Raw genomic sequence first — 21348 nt, 5'->3', positions numbered from 1 at the left:
CGGCTTGCAGAACGCAGAGCACTTGTGAATAGAGCACACCAACAAACAAGCTCAAATAAACGACTGGAACGCATGTAAAGAACGTTCATTCAACTCTGAATTTTCGGCGTTTCAAAAACTGCGGCCTGCTGATTTTGTTTTCAGTGTAACTGTTTACTGAATCACAGAAAGCAAAAGCGGGAAGATAGGGTGCAATATTTTGTCCTTAATTTACTAAAGCCATGGGATAAACGATGAAGAGTAATTGTGCGTTGCGCCTTCAGCATCCTGGAAGGAGAACGAAAATAAGGCATTCGTTTACAGAGCGGAGCAATTATTGCTTACGAGCTCGTCTTAATAGCCATAGATCACGGACAATCCCACATTATTATCTGCCTTAGCATCTTCACAGGAGCTACTGAAATCAGAAATAGTGTAGAGCCGCCATGGTGAGTTTAAGTCGAGCACGGCGTGCGAGCAAAGTTCGTTGATACTGAACTACTGGCAAATTTGTAAGGTCCTTTTGGTAGCAGAAAACATAGCCTCAAGAGCACCACATTTTCAAGGTGGAAAAACGCGGATACGACCATGGCTTGACATACAAGTTCGCAGCGTAGGAGATTGACAAATGTTCAGCCGAGGCCTTTCGCTGTAAAACTCTCCTCATAGCCTAGGCTTTGTTGCAGTACAACTATAGACTTGCGAGGGTGTACTGGGAGCCCACACATCTCGGCGATTTATGGTTTTGAGTCAATCGGTTTTCTTTTGTGCTATACAACCCCCCAGCGCCGTTCGTAGATACCAAAATTTTCGATTCGGGGGCCGGTTTTAGGGCCTGCCGATAGTTGGAAGTGCAGTTGTTGCTGGTGCATTAAATGAGGACAAGACAGCGCAGTAGGCCTACTGGTTTTTCAGCCTGCCCAATAATAATCGAGGTAGGCAACGAACGCTTGGAGGGGCAAAGAACGTCCCAGCGGCCAACTTAGATGCAGTGTAAGCAAAGCGCGAAACTCTGTGGTATGACCCCAAAACAAACTTACAAACCTGTATGAACGATCAGCCTTGCTCCATATTGAGTAAGGGACAGCAACAACAGCACCACACGCTCGCTTTCACATCAGGTATATCCTCAGCCAGGCTCATGTGGGTCGGACCTACCTGAACTGCATGACCCCAGCTAGCGCATTTCTGTCTTGGTACACATCCTTGAAGAAATTTAGGTCTGCGTACCTTCAATGGCCAGACAAATCTAGATAGCGCTCTCAGTGACCAGCAGGTGAGTGTGGCAGTTTTTCATCACGACATATCACGCCGATCCCATGGCAAGTTAGCTCTACAGGCCTCGCTGTAAAGCAACCCATCCTCTCAATTGGCCGACTCGGAATACACCTTTTGCAGCCCTTCAGCAGCGTCCCCGCCCTCTACTGTTTACTTTGCACAATCACTACACTCGTGATTCCGAACACAGGCTGCGATAACAGCCGAAAAAAAATGAATAAAACTTGTACGGTCACTCGTTTAATGCCTGCCAGCCATCACAACAGAGTGCCCACTATAGGACAAGGAGGACACATCTCTTCGACTATGTCCTCGTTCCGCGAGCGCGACATTCTTTATTCCAACAGTTCGGGCCCACGCCAGCACTGGGGAAAACAAACCATTCAATGTGCCCACTGCCGCCCTTGGCGAAACGCATTTTTAACAGCCGGCGTAACGCATGGGCTCGTGGATGCTCCTTAGGGAAGATAATGAGCACATTTTTTTTCGTTACCTCCTCAATGGAAGGACTCTTGTCTGGTCTAGAGGAGTAAAACACGAACAGAAAGGACGCCGTCATCTTAGGTACCACACGCACGAAAACACACGCACGCTCCAAAGCAGGCTCCCCCTCTCCCACGAGGGGAATACCCATGTCCGCTGCGCCAGACAATCCGGTTTTCACTCAGGGCACCCGCGCGCCGCCGCAAGTCGAGCCGGGAGACGTTTATATAAAAAGAGTTTCCAGCCCCACGGCGGCGCCTCACTCAAAAAGAGACAGACGCCGAGCGGTCGTCCTGCGCCGGTATCACTTGTCAGTGCACGCGTGCAAGCGAACAGCCATGCGGTTCGTCCAGAGGCGAGGACTCGGAACACTGCTCCTTCTGCTGTGCGTCTTCGCATCGCTCGCCACGGCGGCCGTGTTCGTGCAGCCTGTTGACGTGAAAAACAGTGAGTGTTCGGGGTCACCGCTTTGCATTCGGATACAGCTTCGTGACAGGGCCTGTAAAGTTTACTATACTGTCGCGAAGACGACTTTCATGGTCACGTGCCATTGGTTCAAATTCACATGCACGCAGTGAGCTTGTAACTCGATTCTCTTGTTTCATGCAAATGCACTGGCCAGTATTTGTCTATATATGCACTGGTGAAGTTTATTCAGGCGTTTCGGGCAATGTGTCCTTTTGGTGGGCGTATGGCAACGCTTTACGGTCCTGTGCTCTACGCAGCTTTAGTGCAAGAAAATATATCCGAAGAGAGATTAGTTGGACTTTAGCGTTCGAGAACTATGCCTCCACCCGATAGGGAGTTGGGGAATATAGCTACTGCCCTTTTTTATTGTGCACCTCTTTCTTCCCCTAGGAAAGTGTTAAAAAAGATGCGTAAGGGGTTTTGTCAATGTTGTTCGGCTGCACGATAATTTTCGCTAATGAAAATGCTATCATTTTGGTTGACTTGTGTCCAATAACGTTCTCTTTCTCTTCGACCTGATGTCCTGAGCGTCTTAACTTTCTGAGCTTTGAGACGGTCGCTCAGAAAATGACGAGCCGAACCATTTCTTGACATTCGGTCGTGCGCGTATCAAACGTGACCACAGGGCTCTTCCCTGTTAAAATTTAAATGTGTATCCACGAACCTTTAGGCACTTTAGATATCTAGGAGCGGTGACGCATTCAACGGTACTACACATGAGACATTAAGCTTCCGACCTGCGCTAGGTGCCGCATTCGCACGCAACGATATCATATATGTACAGGGTGCATCAAAAGTTCTCAGGCCAGAGGGTCTGCTTTCCATAAGTATGTTCCGACACTTAGGGCGCCTCTGAAGCTACCAAGGTTCTCAGTCGGGAGAATAATACTCCTACTGCCAACGGAGATTTTGAGGTCGGAGGGCTGTCGTAAATGCCCCACTACACGATTTAAAAAGCAAACCTTATGGCCTGGAAACTTTTGACTCACCCTGTATGTTCAGTTAGTTGCCTTTCTGGTTGTGTTGGCACGTACTAGTGGTGGAATGTAAAGATCAGGTTCAGGAAATCACACATAACCGTGCGATGCCCGGCGTATCACATATAATAGAAGGGCAGAAAAATTGTAAATTTTTTTTTGCTCGCATAACAACATAAATTGCTAATATGCTGGCACGATTGGTCTCTTCTAGCATATTTATCAGAGAAAGGTATAAGTATCCTTTGCCAGGGATGCAAGTAGCCTGCTAAAAGATAAATTCACGCAAAAGCTGACAATCTACGAATTGCTTTGGGCGTAAGGCTGCATCGGCAGGTGACGGAGCAGTTTCCATTTTGCTCTTGATTTACATTCTAACAGGGAAGTTTAACGTCCTTAGAGATTCAGAAATCATCAAAATTGAGTAAATTCAATATTGCTGTGATTGAATTTTACTAAATGAATTTCAACTTTCTTTCTTTTTTCGTTTCTGCAGTGAAGAGTCCAGTAGTTATGGAATCCTGGAAGTTCGTAACTTTTACCCGATGTTTTCAATGACTGGGCGTTACAGGGTAAAAACGATGGTCTAAATCAGGGAGCTGCAAGCAGAACGGTAAAGTTGGGATGAGACTCGAATACCATGCACCCATACGATTGGAATACTCGGTGAACATTAAGAACGGGAGCAAAAACTGTCCATCATCTGCGCAGACAGCTTTAATTTACTTCACAGGTTACCCGAATTTCTTCAATGCAAAGGCTTGGAAATTTCTCCGTATGGCAAGCCAATGGAAAACGTTCGGATAAGATTGAGATAATTACCCGAAGAAATGGTACTCCTGCCATTGAGCTCAGTTTGAGAAACGGCAATAGCCGCCTATACTTGATGGCACTTGTGAAAAGCGATCACAAGCAAGCGGCGTTTACGGTAGTTACAATATTACCACCATTTACTCATGCGATAACAAGCAAGCGGCGTTTACGGCAGTTACAATATTACCACCATTTACTCATAAACAAGCGAGACACTGGACGTAGATTCAACATATAGCCTCGTTAGTAGCAAACTTGTCAGTGCATTCCTGTGCGAAAAAAAAAAAAAGAAAGCAGCCTTTTATGAGGCGGTCCTCTTTTCCTCATTGGAATATTCCTCCCATCGTTTTGGCAATAAGTGCTTGAGCGCGGTTTCGTGTTTCGCTCTTTCTCATGCGAAAGAGGCAACCTGCTCAGCCGACCGTTTCATCTTCGCGTTTCGCGTCTGCCGTGGCTTCCTGCAGGCTTCTCAGTTCTTCTTTATCTTATTTCTTTTCCCAAGTATTCTTGTCTTTGAAAACGCGGGGACGCTCTCCGGAATACTGAGTGCAAAAACCGAGTGCTTTGCGAAGACGCGGCAAAAAAACGCGGAGCTGGTTCGAGGGGGGGTTCCCACGTACACGTACTTGTCGCTAACTTACACAAAACGGGTCGCCGCATGCAGGCTCTACTCGCCAAGAGCACAATGTTATCGGAAGCTTCCATCTCTTTTAGCGCATAGGACAAAAAAAAGCGTAAGCAGTCGGAAAAAAGTGCTTGCATACAAAGTACAAGCAAAAGTAAGCCGTAAAGACTGGACGTGCTCTGAGAGGTAACGAATTCGTGAATGCGCAGCCGTTGTTTACGAAGCAAAGGGAAACGCCTCAAGCTATTTAAGACTCCTATAAACGCAGACGGACACGCGAGGGCCCTTAAAGTCAAGGTCCAGCAAAATGAACTCCCGAAAACATGACCTTGGAATGGGGAACGACCATGAATTTCGGAGCCGCTTCGCTCCGTTTTTATTGCTTTACGGATCCCAGTTGGTATGGGAACAAAATTATAGAGGACAAAAATCTTCTGTATGTACCGTTGATTTTCCTATGGAATCGGGGATGTTCTCTGCGGTCAAAACAACATCCACGCACATTTATTAATTCGAAAGCATTATACGGCTCATGAGGCAGAAAATCCGGCGTTGTTGTCTACGCCAAACGCTCCGAAAACCCACGTGGCCTTATGACGTCATCGACAGTGCCTACATCATCAGGAAGGGAATTACATAAAATTTCTCCCGAAGTGGGTTTCGGACCCATGCCGGCGCAAACAGATCTGCTTCGCTGGCTACCTCATTAGAGCACTGCATCATCACCACAGCTCTAACACCCCGCGATCTAAACTTCCAGTCTCTCGCGCTGGATTTAGGTATCGTCGTCTTCATCAACTTCCATTTATGCAGAGCGATCAGATCAGCTTCGATGTCCCCTGCATTAAAGTAGCACGCCATCGCCGGAGCCGAACACCCCGCGTGCATGCTTTCGCATTCATAGCACATAAGTAGTCTTAAGTGCACTCCGTAATTTCTCGAACGGTGAACTTTATTCCAATTACTTCAGCGCATCATCATGCCAACACGAAAGTCTAAAAGCATATCTGATTTTATTCCTGCAAAAAACAGCAACATGTAACCAAGTCTTGAGCTGTAGTTATGATCGTATAATCATTACTAAACAGCATTTAAGACATCACCTTACCAGTCTTGTCCTAAAATTCTTCAGCCCGAAAAATACTCAGTCCGCCATGCAACAAACCTGCGTGAAAACAACATGCGTAAGAAATTAGAAAGGGGCACTTATCCATTTTTACTACATATACACCGTGCTAGGTTCCCTTGAAAGTTTGTCTTGACCGGAAGGTTCGTATGTACAGTCGCGGGTAAAAAAGATTAGCACACGAGACGGAACACCAGAGCGCCGGAATGACAACGCGTGGCGCTGCGGGTGGCAAAGAGGCTGATAACGAGAGTGCCGGGCCGTTCCCATTCTACAGTATTAGGGGGGTTCAGTGGACTGCCACGGACCAGCAAAATTACTGGCTAAAAGCAGCGCTATCAGCTATTGTTCCCGCGAGTTCCTTTTGACAAACCACCGCGGACATAAAAAAAAAACAGTAATAAAAAGAAGCCATATCTTTGCTTGATAACCGAGCCAAAATAAATGCCGCATGCACAGTCACGTAGGGTCGGCACTTCACCGCTCGGGCGGCGCACGCTTGATAAAGCTTACTTCCTGCCGTCCCCCCCTAGGCTGCAAACATGGAAGCGGCCCGTTAGGCAGGTCTGCGTACCGCAGCGACGCGTGGTGAGATATACGAATTCTAATCGCCAGTGATCTGTGCTAATATTTTTTGCTCGCGACTGTACCGCCCTGATGCCACGCTTTTGAATCCAATGCTTCAGCAGCAAAAAAATTTTCAGGCATCGCGCGGAGTTATTACACGAAGGACGTTTCCTTGCTCTCATTCACTGCTGTTTTGCGTATCTCATTATTATTATTATTATTATTACTTGGCATACAACGCCCGCAGAAATTGCTTATGGCAGAAGCGAAAACGTATGTCGTCGTGTATCCTTTAACGATAAACGGCAGAATATGGTGGCCGAGTTTGGCTGGGGACGGAAATATCTAACCTCCGCCACACGCATTGCTTCACGCGCTGTGGACAATCGGGAGAAAAATTATCTCTAGGGCGGAAGTTGGGGCAATGACTGTTTTAAATCAGCTTTACAAGCGCTTCACAATCAGCTTTACAACTGCACTTAATTTAAAGGACAGGATGCCATAAGTATCCCTATCTCGAAAAGTCGGAACAGCAGGGGTATTCACGTGAGGTCACGGCCGCCATTTTGTTGCCCGGAGCAGGCCGGAGCGGGCCATAGACGACAAAATGGCTGCCGCTTTGAAGCCGGTGAATACTCACTAGATGCGCACAGTGAATTCGCAACTGGTAATGTGTGAGTAAGATAAGCAACCTTACGCTAAGGGAAATTCTTAGACAGATTCAGCATAGCGCGGTCCACTACTCGTTATCGTGATTCACTTCCGCGGGAACACAGCGGAGCCTGCGCAGTGACACGAGTGCGTCTCTCGGAGTTATCTGCTAATGCACATCGGCTCGCGGAAACGTATCGCCGATAACGCTATGCTAAATCTTTCTGCAAACGCGACAGCCTTAAATCGCCCCTTGAGCAGAAAATCCGGCGTCGTCGTCGGCGTTGTGAGCGAAAAATCCCGACAGAAGTAACTAGATGGGCCACCTAGGTCACGTGACCTTGCGATGTCGCCCCAGCCTGTCCACCGGATTGTGCGCAAACTGATTATTGTGGCAGGTGGCAGCTAAATTAAGGATTGGTCACTCGGGACCCTTATAAAAATTGTCTATAGACAGTTTATAGACTTCTTGTAGACTCTATTGCCTTCCTATAGATATTTATTTTAGAGCGCAGCTCTTTGGCGTCCGTTCCTGGGTTTCGCGTCGTCGTCGGCGTCGGCGTCGGCCTCGTAACCAGCTCCGCCCCCAATGTCATGCTTTTCAATTGGTCGAAATGCTCGTGACGTCACAGTGCGCGAATTTCAAATGGGGCCAATTGTACTTTGGCTAGTAACCATGCAACCAATCAAAGGGATCGTATAGTGATGCTGCAACTAAGTTGGACTGAGTTTAGTTAATTGCTTAATTAATCAATTAGCCTAATTAATATAGACGAGAATGAAGAGGTCAGAAGAAAAGAAAAGAAAGACGCGCGCCGCAGCGACAACAGCGTCCGCGGAAGGAGACGCTGCTGAAAAAAAAACAGATAAGTACGAAACCGCGTTCCCACCACCACCACGCACTTCCCCACTCAGTAAGACGTTGCTCGTTTCATATACGTTGTGTCGAACATCCTAGACAGTTCCAACAATTGACAGGTTAATGACAGAACACGATGGATAGAAATGCAATAATGTAAATATGAAATAGCCTAATTAACCTTTCTAGTTAGACCGCATAAATCTATAAAACCGAGAACGAAATTGGTAGAGTTGGGGAATCGAACCAGGGTCTCCGGAGTGCGATACGAGCACGCTAGCCACTCCGTAATGCCAGCTGAATGGTTTGGAATGAACAAAGGCGCGTCTAGCTAATACGGCGTCTTCGTTCACTCCCATCTTCCCCCTTCCCCTTACGGCGAGGTGCAGGTGTCCACCCAGATATGCGAGAGAGATACATTTCCTTTCCTCAAAAAATAAATTTACCGTCCAGCAAGGCGTACAGCCGAATTGGCGATGGCGTTCTGTGGACTCCCTGGCAGCGTTGCAAGACGCTGTCGCGTTCCACTCTTACAGGCGAAGCTTAACATGTTAACCACACATCAGTAACACACGCAGACAGCCAATGGACGCGTCATTCGCTGGCAGCACTTGATTCATCATTCACAACCACATTCTTAACGTACGCTCCCTTGCCGCACATGCCAAGGACGTACACCACGATCACATTCTGCGCCATTCCTCTGTACTTTGCTTTGCTGAAACCTGGATGGATCCCGAAGAGCCTCTCGAAATCATAGATTTCCTATACTGCTGTGGTGCTCGCAGAGACCACAACAGAGCGGCGGGAGTCGCTATCTACTTGCGCACAGGTCTCTCTGCAATACCAGTCGAAATGTTTGGCACGTCACATGAACTTGGCGAACTGTGCGCCGCAAAGTTGCCCAACGGCTTGCTGGTAGTAGCTGCCTACTTCGCCCCTACCGCACTCACGAAAGACGTCGTGCACTTCCTGCAACTCGCATTAACCGTCCATCGATCCACACCGATGTTAGTAGTGGGGGACTTTAATGTTGACATAAAGACAAACAGCAATTTCCTAACACTTATGCGGGAGAACATCCCGTTCCTCTCGCTCGTAACGCGTCCCACGGCTGTGACAACCTCGCGAGGCACTTGTATAGAACTCGTCTTTGAGAATCAAGCATTGGTGTACCAAGTCGAACATATATCAGTCTATTTCTCCGACCACAAAGCTTCATTCGTGACTGTCAAGAACTGTTAGTGGAATCTTTGTTAAAGGAATACGTGTGAAAAAAAAAAAAAAAAAAACTCTGTGATAGCGCATACATGTGTTGCTCGATTTCTTTGCCTCAATCTATCGAAAAGGTGAAACAGCTTTTTGCTGCGCTCAAATTTCGCATTAGGAAGTAACGTAATCGTCGGTAATTTTTTTTGTCTGTTCATAGTCTATAGACTGTCTGTATACAAAAGTCTACTAAAAGTGTATGGCCATAAATCTATAGATTGTCTATAGACTGTCTATAGCATTTGTATTGCCTATAGGCTGTTCTCTAGGATTTGTCTATAGTCTGTAGACTTTATAGACAAAACTCTATGGAATGTCTACAGACTGTCTAAAAAGGTTTTGTAAGGGGATGAGTTACCTGGGTCGCACAAGCCCCACCGGTGGCAGCACTTACCAACGATTAACTGTAGCGCTACTGCGCCTGGAGTGATATGTTGACTCCCAGGGATATATGAATGTTAAGTCGAGAATGGCCACTTCCGAATATGTGGGCATTAATTAACCCATGAACGCTATCATGTCATACCCTTAAGGCGGAGCCTAAGTGTCCCCCCCAAAATCTGCCTACACGACCTGTGACAAGCCATGATAAAAAGAGGAGGAATGTTTTTAGTGCGTAAACACTAATTCGACGGGTACCAACCCCGAGCAAAATCGCCCTTGTCGGTTCACGTTGTTTGTTCGCAGCTGGCCTAGCGCGAGCGCTCCGTCCCGTAGTACTGCTCGCTCACTGTCCTCTTCTACGTAGCAGAAATCCGTGCTTTCGCACTAATTCGAATGTAGCAAGCATTTTCTGTATTTTTTTCGTGTATCTTTATGCACTCCTTTCAGTTTAAAAACTTCTAAACAACAACAACAACAACAAAAAAGAAACCAGATCAAGGAGTCACGCTTTTTAGCAGCGGACAAACAAATATCGGAAATAATAAACGTGTTCAAATAAATTACCGTTTTCTAAATGCTGCGCCAGGCCACTAAAAACGTGGGGGCTAGACTGATTTTTATAGCAACTAGTTTGTGAAAAAAAAAAAAAAAAACGCCGTCTAGCTGTGGAGCAATTCCAACGCAAGCATTCCTTCTTCGCGAACTTGTGAGAATGTAAACACACTGTCAAGCTGCCATTTTCTTCAAGGATTTCAGAACAACCGAGTCTGCTGTTCGCAACAAGGCCACGGAAATGAGCGTTCGCAACGAAGCACGACCACCAGCAATTGAGCGAGAGACAGAAAGAAAAAAGCATGAAGCAAAGTACCGTGCTTTCTGCAGTCGTAGAGGCGCGCAAACACAAAGGAACTCGAGGAGTGGCTTGCCCTTCCAAGCGAAAACTTCGGCGACCTCGTCACCAGGGTCGGTCGGTGCTTTCGCTCCGGCCTCCCCGCCGAACGGAGTCATCAAAAAGACGCCCAGCCGACAAAACAGGACACCGTGAGGAGGTCAGCGGACACGGACACAATCAGGGCCGCGATCAGCTTTCTCCTCTGACCTGTTTGCGAAGCCGGCACGTGCAAAGAGCTAGCACAGTTGAATCTAGGAGAAAAACAACGTTCGTCGACAGCGAATGGGGCATAATGAAAGGTTGCAAATGTTGTGTGCGCTGTCAAGATGAATGACAGCCGCCCAACGTACAGGAGTGACGTGTGCGGAAAAGTGATTCACTGGCTGTGTCCGGCAGTTAAATAACATAGATTGTTGCTTTTTAGCTTGCCGTGGACACAGCGTAATACTTTTATTCTCTTGAGTGCACCAACATGCCAGTTACAGTTCGCTAACAACATTTTGTTGGAAGCGACAGCGGATGCAAATAATACTGAGTCACGCAGACGGCAGCTCATGCCTTATGTGCCCCTCCGATGGGAGAGCTGGGACCAGTGCTAAAGACAGGGCAAGGTAGCACTGAAAACTTTAAAACATTGCAGCGCTAGACACACACGGGACCCAGTACAAACACACACATGGTACAGTGCACGTTTTACGGTAAAAAGTACTGATGACATTGAACGAGACCAGTGTCATCGTTTTTTTTTCCCGAGTCTTGTTGCTGTTGGAGTGCCTCTAAATAACGATGTTTCATTCATTGCCGAAGTATTCTTCAGCGTTGACATTACAGATGCACTGGGTGCGGTATAGAGTCTTTATCTTTGCAAGTTCCCATCTGCCGATAACCCTCCTATTCTTACCAAAAGCAGATCTATTAAGCACTGTCTTCTTAATGAATGTTGTTGTCCTTCATGTAGTACCATGTGAATGTAGCCGTGATTATTACTAGTTTGATCATAATCTGGACAGGGAGCCTCTTGAAGTCCAAATTCATTGTGCGTCAGATGCAGATAAAGTAAGAAATCGAAAGCACCTGTAATGGAAACGACGATGATGCCATAAGCTGAGGAGCTAGGTTTTGGGAATGAACAGTTGCCGGAAAAAGCTTCAGTGCCACAGTTCACGAAAGAGTGTAACTCTGACGAGAAATATTTAGTGCTCTATAAACGGTACCCAGCGTCCCTTGTCGGGACAGGTAGCAGAACGCAAATAAACTGCAGCGAATAATTTTTTCTCTTTATTGTTTCTTTGGCAATACACAGGTATTGCCCGCAAGGCAGATCTTAAGGAGGACATGGACCTCCTGACTAGGTCCTGACCCCGCAGGGCAGCACAGTAGCAGTCATGTACCAACACAGACAATATACCGGGTGTCCCAGCTAAAGGTAACCAAACTTTTAAAAAAGGCGAAGTGTCCTAGCCCCGTGAAACCAACTCAGGGTTGTTCATAGTCGCGTGGCCTAGTCGTGAGTATTTTTTTCGCTCTTCAATGTTAATTAATTAGTTATGTTTAATTAGCTAACTTTTTAATTATTGACTTCAGGAAGAAAGTGTCAATGGAAAAGTTTTAGATCACCTCGAAAAACCGCTAGTAGCGCTGTTTCCGTCAAGTTACTATTTACGTAGCTTCATTTATTGGCCTTAAAAGAAAGTTGTCACGTGACCAGCTGCTCGCTCACTTCTCTGCCCCAATGTGCACCCAAAGTCTAATCGAGGAGAGGACTTCAGAAAAAAACGGATTTTATTCTTTAAGGCGCGTCTTGGGACGTTGAAGTGGCACAGTTGTCATGCGCAAGTTTTTTCTTATTGTGCGGGTTATGGTTAAAGGACGGTAAAAAAACTACTTTACGTAAATAGTACTTTGCTGCAAATGTCTCACTAAGCTGTTTCTCAAAGCGATCTACAACTTTTCCATTGACACTTTGTTCCTCAAGTCAGTAATTAAAAAGTTAGTTAATTAAGCTTGACTAATTAGTCAACCTTGAGGAACGAAAAAAATACTGCAGACTAGGTCACACGACTCTAAACAACCCTCATTTGGTTTCAGACGGCTAGGACACCCAGTGTTTTTTAAAAGCTTGGTTACATTTAGCTGGGACACCTGGTATAATGCATGCATTCAGTACTTGAATGCAGAACTTGAATACAAGATTGCTGTACATGTAATTTTACACTGTGAAAAAATGCCAACAACGACGAATCGTTACGGTCAGCCCCTTCAACGTAGCCTGCACAGTTCTTTCGCCATGATTCAGTCGCTGAGCTCCATTACAGATATATCGCTTACATTGCGGAGGCTTTCGACGCATTTGTTTTTCGCACGAATCCGCGTGCAGTCCTTGAAGGCCAAGGAGCCGCGGGAAGGCTGCTTAGCACACTGACAACTCGCACGGCGTCTGGCCATCTATTTCGACGTCGCACAAGGTCGCATATGTCAGCAGCACCCCCCACCGCGTCAGGAACACGTGCTTCTCTCGGAAACCAGTCTCGGGTCGGAGGTTATGCCGACACGTTTGCGCATATCTCTGCACAGGCCAGCCGTTCGGAGACACTTCTCTGAAATAAAATTAAGAGAGCCCAGCCGCGCATCGTCTGAAGCAGAATGCGGCGCAACAGGATGCGCACGCACCTGAAGGGCAGCAATGGAGGAATGAAATGAGGCGACATACTCGCGTAGGAGTTAAAGCGGAACTGTACGAAAAAAAAAAAATATGTACAGAACAGTTGTAGGCCAAGGGCATGCATACCCTTGCAGCAGCCTTCAGTCTTTGGTTTTGCGTTTCTGTAAAGCAATGAAAAGAAGGCAGTAACGATACGCTACATAAAAGAGCGGCGCGCACTACGCCGTATTGTAGGCACGAATCAAAAAGCGGCAAATCTCGTCATCGTAAGGCCTTCGAACGTTGTACGATCAGGATTGACGCTCTCGCAGTAATACGCCGCGTCTATTGGGGATAAGTCGCCTTTATTGGAAGCACGTGTTGGTTGGTGCGTACATGTTTCAGGCGTTTCTGCAGTCTTGTGACCACAGTAAGTTCACAGAAATGAAGCCATTTAGAAATTAGCTTAACGAATAAATTAGGAAGTCGAAAGAGTATTACAGGCGTATTTTTGATAATGATTGCCTACATGGCAGTGGTGTTATTTGGAAGAAATTAAATAGAATCTTAAACCGACAGCATATGTAAAACAGTATTTATCACCTTGTCGTTGATGTGGCCATATTAAGGGGAGAAGACCTTGTGAACCAAATTAATGACGTTTTGCACATATAGCTAATACAGCGAACACTTCTGCATCTGCTACGTGTATTCCAAGATCTCCGCATTCTCTCTTCTTTCAGCCTATTTCTATCGCAGAAGAGAAAATAGTTTTCGAAGGCCTTAAGGATACCCATAGTCGGGACGCCAACGACAAAATTAAGTCCGTTAAATATATGTTAAATGGGATAGCGCACGTAATTTCGCATATCTTTAACATCGCGATTTCTACTTGGGTTTTTCTGTATAACATGCAGGTAGCTATGGTGACGGGAATCCATAAAAGTGGGGATAAAAACGCGTTTTCAAACTGTCGGCCAGTCTCAGTTTTACCAGTGTTCTCGAAAGGCTTTGAAAAGGTGTTATGCGCCAACTGGCCGTTTCTGTAGCAAACATAACCCTATAATAAGCCATCAATTTGAATTTATGAAATGTCATTCCAGACAAAGTGCTCTTTTTGGTCCAAAAGAAATATTAGAAAACATGAAAAATAAATTTATTACACTATGGCTATACTTGAATTTCAGCAAAGCTTTGACCCTGAAAATGGCACCATTTTGCTGGATAAAATAATATATCCTGGGTTCAGAGTAGTAGCGCCGGAAACAATTCGTTCATTCCTTACAGGTAGATCGCAGTATACTGAAATAGGAAAATACAAATCGCGTTTGAGAGAGATGGTATCAGGGATACCACAGTGAAGTATTTTAGGACCTATTCTATTCCTTTTCTACATCAACGGGATAGTACAAATAAATAAAACTTTCAAATTTTTATCTCCGCAGATGATTGATCCAAGTTTTCTGCAGGAAAAGATCTAGCGCACGTTACTATCGAGGGAGATGCGGTTTGTGGCAGTTCAAACGAATAGTACAAGAGAAACTGCCTGACAATGAATGAATCCAAGCCAAAGTGTGTGGTGTTTTGTGCACTCAGAACATTGCCTAAGGTCTCTGAATCCATTATGCTCGACTTGTACAATATTTCGATTGAAAAATGTGTGGAAACACTTGTGATATTTACAGGACATATGTTCTGGAACCAGCACATTCACGCATTATTGGTTATATTAACCAAACATTGGGCATAACTAACGAACAATAACGCCAAACTCTCCCAGCGACGATTAGAAGACTACTTTATGATGTCCTTTGTAGGTCTACTTCTGTTATTGTGTTCTGGTCTGGGCTAATCCTACAGCTGAAAGCATGCAAATTCACAGCAGTGCAAAAAAAAAAAAAAAAAGAAAGCGTGCGGTATAAAATATTTTCCATTTAGAACACTCGGCGCCCTTTTTGAAAAGCATAGAATCATTCGAGTTGAGGACTGGTACGCACACTATTATGTTCTTATAAAAAAAGCGGCTCAAGGCAGATTACACGTCTTTATCGGCAATCAACAACTTGAGCACACCCCTACAATATTTACTTTTCGCTGTCAACCGCTTCGGCACGTCCGTTTTTCGCGTGCACAGTACGGCCGACAGAGAATTCAGCATATATTGCCAACGACATTAAACCACTATGACGCACTGCATATTGACACCAGAACCATTACAAAAAGACATGTTTATTTAAATAATAAAAATAAAAGGAACGTTTGTTTGTGTATAAATGTATTGGTCCATATTCTATAATTTTATTATATACGGTATTTATATCCCACTACCACTTTTTCTATAGGCTGTGAATTACGCATTTTTATTATGTGCTTTATTACACTTTTAATGCTTCAGTACGCTCTACAAGGTGCTAAATGCTATGTACTTATTGTGGCGCGTTTGATTTTTCATATATTCCTGTTTCATTGTTTGATATAGGCCTTTATTATTGCTGAATGTATTTTCGTTTTCATTGCTTATGCAGTGTGGAAGCTTTTTCTCCGGCCACGTTTTCATCTTGTAAAGTTGCGGAATAAAGTTGGTTTGATTGATTGATTAATTAATAAATAGAAAAGCCGCCGGTGCTAGAGATTATTTGCAAACATTGTTCTAGGCCTAAAATCACACTCAAGCTTAACACTAATAGGACAAGCGAATTAATCCTCGTCCAAATGCTGAATGCTTGAAACTTGGAAGTCGGCAACCTTTTCATCCGGCCCGTATCCCGGGGCACCTTCAGCACTGAGTCAAATAAATATGGGCGACAGCACAGAGAACTATAGGTGGTCAAATATTTTAGGGGAATCCCCCAAGGTGGTGTACATATTGAAATAAGGGAGTAATTACTCATTGGCATCCGCCGCCCAGGAGCAGCCATACGAATACACATAAAATCCATATAGCTTCCGCAGAAACTTCGTAGTTAACAAAATATTAACTACTAACTATGCAGTTTCTGTGGCAGCTGTATAGTTTTCATTTGTAGCCGTATGGCTGCGCTTGAGTGGATACCGATGAGTGATTACTTCCTTACTGGAGAACTATAGTGCACAGAAAAAAATCATCTTTGATCCTTCAGTTGTGAAGATCCTGATGCTCGGAAAAACCGTTTAACAAGATAGACACCGGGTACTGAATATCCTGCACTTTTCTTCTGGTTCTTTCAGAGCAATGCATATGGAAAAAGTACGCCATCCCAGACGGGGCGCACATCAACCTCGCCAACCCCTGCATAAGCCTCACATGCGACACAAGGCTCAAGTACCTTCGGGGCGCCTCGTAAGTGTCCTACCGCAGCTTTTCACGCAACTATTGCAACCTGTGCGGCAAAAAAATTGGCTACTCCTCGGATACATTGTAATACGCACATTCATTTTAATACGCATTTTAACACGCATGTTATTACAGGCGACATCAACGCCAACGCAGTTAACCCAAATAAAGCCCAGTATAAACAAACCTTATATCACATACAAAAATACGTTTCTAATAGTTGTAAAAATGTGCTAGGCATAGCGAACAGCTAAAAGGCAAAACGAAAAAACTTGAACTTCAGGTGACGAAGTACACGTGCGGCAAGAGTGAGCATAACACGACGCCGCTGTGCAACTGCGGTGAACTACGACCGCACAGGAATGAACAGGAGCAGGTGTAGCTGTCTTGCTGCAGTGATTACAAGCTCACTGCGCCTATACCTACTGTCGCTACGTCACAGTTGAATGCAGTTGCGCTTGCCTTTGGTTGTAGTCAAATGTGCTCGCGCGCAGCACCCGCATTTAAAGTGCGTCCACTCATAGCGCCAGGGGGAGACGCATTAGGCCTACGAGATCGAGAGAAAATTTCCGCCACGCGTCCTGCATAAGAAATTCAGTGGCCGTCGCCGGAGAGAGAGGAGCCGGACCGTGCATGCGTATCGTGAGCTCCTTGCGCTGTGGCTAGGCGGGTATGGAGTTATGTTTCCTGCTACGACGTTCGCGTGTTATCAGCACCAAAATCACGAGACGACACGCAACAAGTCCTTGGGTAAAACCGAGAGCTCAAATTAGGGGTGCATTACGAAGAACTAGCGGGGAAAGTGTATATCTGGAGAAGTAGAAAGGAACTGGAAAAAAAAAGAGTGGCTGGCTTTCTTGGAGCAGCTAGACAAATACGCGGTGGCCAGCGAGAGCTGTCAAGCGTGGAGAAGGATCCTCAAGAAACAGTCACGTTATATCTAGCGGAGTGTCAATTACCTTAGCTACATTATTAACTACACGCAAGCCATAATATAGGTCATAAACTGCTTTGAAACGCAGTGATACTCTAAATACGATATGCTGAGTTAACTACTTCTTTGATTCGCACGTGAATGCAGGTCTTAACAATGGTTAAGCTCACACTGCTTCGCATCCTGAACAAATTGATTCTGCCCATACTGACATTGACAAAGTTATCAATTAAGTGCTCCAATACATTCTGTTTTCAACAGAATAGCTTCCGTCATCGTTTCTCAGCAAATCTGTCATTGCGATTTCATTGCTTTTTTATTACAGCGAATCTCTTCCGCGACCACTGTGCTCTGTGTCTGCAGGAGTTCTTCATCTGCCGTTCATGTTATTATGATTTGTTTTGTGTATGTGTCTGACGCACGCTATGCCTCCTCATGTCGCCGTATACATACTAAAATGAAAGGTCTGTTCAATAGGCGCCGAGAGCTGCGCCGGGGAGGGCAGTCATTAACGAGTAATCGCTATTACTCGTGCCTCATTTACCATCATGGGATAATATAAAAAAGTACATAAAAGCTTACCGGCTTCGGGCATTAATCAGCCTTCGCTGGTTGACATTAGCGGCCGAGAGGTCTAGGGGCAGGCCCTTTTTGACGTTTCAACGGCTATTGCCTGTTTCGGCATCTATACACTGATGCGCATTCTCGACCTTCTTCCGCAGCCTTCGGTTCGATTGCGTTCCCGGCACACTTCACGGACTGCAGGGTCCGCTTGCACGAAGCAAATAGTTTAGTTCCCAGTGTTGTCTCATTCGCAGTCTACAGCCTCCTTTGGTTTTGAGGGATAGAAAGGCGCATAACTGACTCTCTGGGTCAGCGGACACCTCAATCGCGCTTTGAGGTATGTGGCAGTGGCTCCAACCTACAGGAACACATTACGCGTAACGCGTTACACGGCTGCCGTTGTACCCCCTAAATTGCTTCTGCTAAAGTGTTTTTGTTACATTTATTATTGAGCCGACAGCCTTACTAGACGCCATAAGACGAAATTCTATCAGCGACCGTTGTTGAGGCCTAGATGGTCCCAAGAAGATGGCGTCGCAACAGCCGTCGCCTAGCCACCGAAGTGCCGAGTGCGACGACGGCATGCGCTGCAGATACCAAGAGCAGTCACCTCTCCAGCGATGTCAGTGCACGTTAATTATCTCCGGGTGGTCAAAAATTATTCCAGAGCCCTCCCCTACGACACCTATTTCTCTCTTCATTATCTCACTCCCATCTTCTTCCCTTTCATTCGAGCGCGGTTCAGGTGTCCATGGACAAGTGAGAGACAGATACTGCGCGATTTTATTTCCTCAAAGCCTCCTAATTAATTAAGGCGCGTGCCAAACCAAGCCTACGTTATTCCGTTAATTCCCTTGCGTTTCCAGAAAGTTGCGCGAATCACAGATTTGGTGGCAAGCGTTTCCAAAAATGACTCCGAAGTAATGACTCGGAGAGGAAAAAAAAATATGCGACTTCAGTTAAACACACTCTGTCTACTTTGTCCAATCTAGGATCTTAAGTCAAGCCTATGACTGGGCTTAAAATACATTCTTTTGTTCGTGTATGAACCGCTATGATGACCCCATCAGTAAAACACTGAAGAGTTTGTTTTCGCATTTTACGAATTATATTACTGGAACTTTCGTGAATGTTCGATCATGTTTTTGCGGATTAGTAATTTCCAACCCGTAGAAGTCCATAAACTCAGTGCTGCGTACGAACTTCTAATAGTACCAAAATGAAATTTTACATTTTGGCTTTTGGTTGAAGCCTAGCAAACGTATCGTGCTTCTGCTTCCTGTCTGTCTTGTACAAATACTGTTAGCATTGTTAGCCAGAAACCCTGATTCATATAATCTCAGTGCAACTAATTCGTTTGTTTTTGCAGGTGTGGCCGTGTCTCGCTGGATGGCTACCCAAAGAACTGCACCCTGAAGAAAGGCAAAGGCATCTACCCCAAGTGCTGCAAGACGCATGTCGTCTGCACATGAGCCTTCTGCTTTGACCGCGCTGAAAGGAACCAAGTACAAGTCTAACCCCAGCTTCGTGGAATTTTCCAAAGCAGAAGCGAAACTCTTGGGCTGAAAGCCCTGTCTGCCATTATGTGCCAAAACAAAAGCGAAACAGCCACGGACGCTGTGCGAAGAATTGTTTCATTTTCTTATGTCTATTTTTTGGTGCCCGTGTACTTGTTGTCGTAGCAGCTTGCTGTGTGACTTCCTCGACCCTGACAAAGGAACAATTCACTATGGAGGTTGTACGTGGGTATGTACTGTATAATAAATATATGTGATACGATGTGTTGAAAACCTTAAGAACAATTCTTGAGAGTATTCGTTATAATTCAACCACACCACACGAGTCTCTGAGGGCGAGCTCTTCATGCATTATGAGCCTTGGACAAACCACAGCCCGAGCCGAGTTCTCAGGCTACAATCGTAGGAAGATATATGTGAAGCAGTTAAAGCTTTCACGGAAGCTATTCACCTTTCCTAGTCGCTTTAGTGCATCCCCTAAGAGATCCTACTCAAATATCGCAAACTGTCGCGGGTAACAAACGAAAGTGTTAACTTTCCAAAGTGACAAATGCTATGAGCGAGGCCGTAGTGGAGGGATCCGGATAATTTCGTTCATTTGAGGCCCTTTAACGTGCACCGACATCGCACACCACTCGGCCGCTCGGATTTCGCCACCACTGAAATGGGAACGCCGCGGTCGGTAATGAACCCGCATCTTCCGGTTCAGCAGCTGAGCACCATAACCGCTGATCCACCGCGGAGGCTTAAAATCTCTTCAATGTATTGCGGATACTGTTTTTTATCTTTAGTTCGAAGAAGAGACCCACTGACTTAAGGAGGCACGTGAATTTATTCATGTCACGAGAATTAAAGAAAAACAAGAGTCATACTTCGGTTGTATTTTGGCACTTGATAGCGATAACGGTGCACGCGGCAAAACTATTACTATGTCGGTTGCTCTGTAGTTCTTCGAACTACAAAGATGCTTGGGTGTCATCGAAGAGAACCAAGCATGATGATGTCGTGACGTACGCTTTGATGTCGGTGCTCTATCAACGATTCAATGTCTATCACGACAATTATTGCACCGTGCCCTTTCTCTTCCCTACGCACAAACGGTAAACGATAAATTCAAGATATATAGCGACTGTTCGATGCTAAAGCTTATTAGAGGTTGCCACGATGTCACAGTTTATGCCCGCCAGCTGTGTTCAGAAACGACAAATGTCGTACGCTCGGAGAAAAAAAAAAGCACGTGGGTTATCAAAGTCCTCAGTCACAGATACCGCGACAGGGCTAAACGTGCGCCTGAAACAAAGAAGGTACTTTCAGAGGAGCAGTCTTGGAATGAAGGATGAGGACCTTAGATCAAGATGTGGCGTTTTCTTCGCTCATATGTCGGTATGCAGAAACACAAGGAAGCAAAGTAATGTGTTCCTAATGAAAACGATGGCGATGGCGTGCTCTGATTACTACGAGCTAAATCTTGCTGTCATAACACTAAGAACGAGCGGCTGCGTACCAGATGTGTGGCAATCGCAGTGATGCGTACAAGCATACAAGTTAATCACTGTGATATTCCTGCACTCCCCCCTCCAATCTTTCCCTCAATAAAGAAATAAAAAAAGCTGTCGTAAAACATCTCTCTTATGAAATCGCGGCAATCGCGATATTCGACTCTAGAAAGGGAACAAAAAGAGAAGGCATTGGTAGTTGTCTCAGTGACAGGAGGTGGTACTTGAAAGAGTATAGCAACCACTGGACACGTTACGTCACAAAAGCCTAATAATGTTGAATATTCGACAAAATTCCTTTGAAAAATATGGTCCACCTCGACGCCGCAGATAAAATAAAGATACTTCGCGTATGTGCAAAAACTAAGCCACTGCATTTGACCACTCAGTTTTGCCCATTTAAAGAGTGCCTTAAAATACTTGAGCTGTGCTCTCTCACATAACTGCTCGTCTATGCCACGCTCAGTGCAGTCATCACACTAATTAATGATGCTCTGTTCTCGCTTTCTTCG

General features: G+C 45.4%; 1 protein-coding gene across 1 annotated transcript; it reads left to right on the top strand.

The window, feature by feature from the left end:
• The first annotated feature begins 1985 nt into the window (after positions 1-1985).
• On the top strand, positions 1986-19602 carry LOC149371813 (uncharacterized). Its single transcript, XM_089566094.1, has 3 exons — positions 1986-2187; positions 16220-16331; positions 19193-19602. Exons 1-3 carry the CDS (start codon positions 2079-2081, stop codon positions 19293-19295), a joined length of 324 nt encoding a protein of 107 aa, XP_089422220.1. The 5' UTR covers positions 1986-2078; the 3' UTR covers positions 19296-19602.
• Positions 19603-21348: the final 1746 nt, after the last annotated feature.

The sequence above is a fragment of the Amblyomma mixtum genome, chromosome 1, assembly GCF_055824585.1.
Source record: "Amblyomma mixtum isolate Tamu chromosome 1, ASM5582458v1, whole genome shotgun sequence".
Classification (NCBI taxonomy): domain Eukaryota; kingdom Metazoa; phylum Arthropoda; class Arachnida; order Ixodida; family Ixodidae; genus Amblyomma; species Amblyomma mixtum.
Note: the sequence above shows the minus strand (reverse complement) of the source record. Positions and strands in the feature narration are given on the sequence as shown.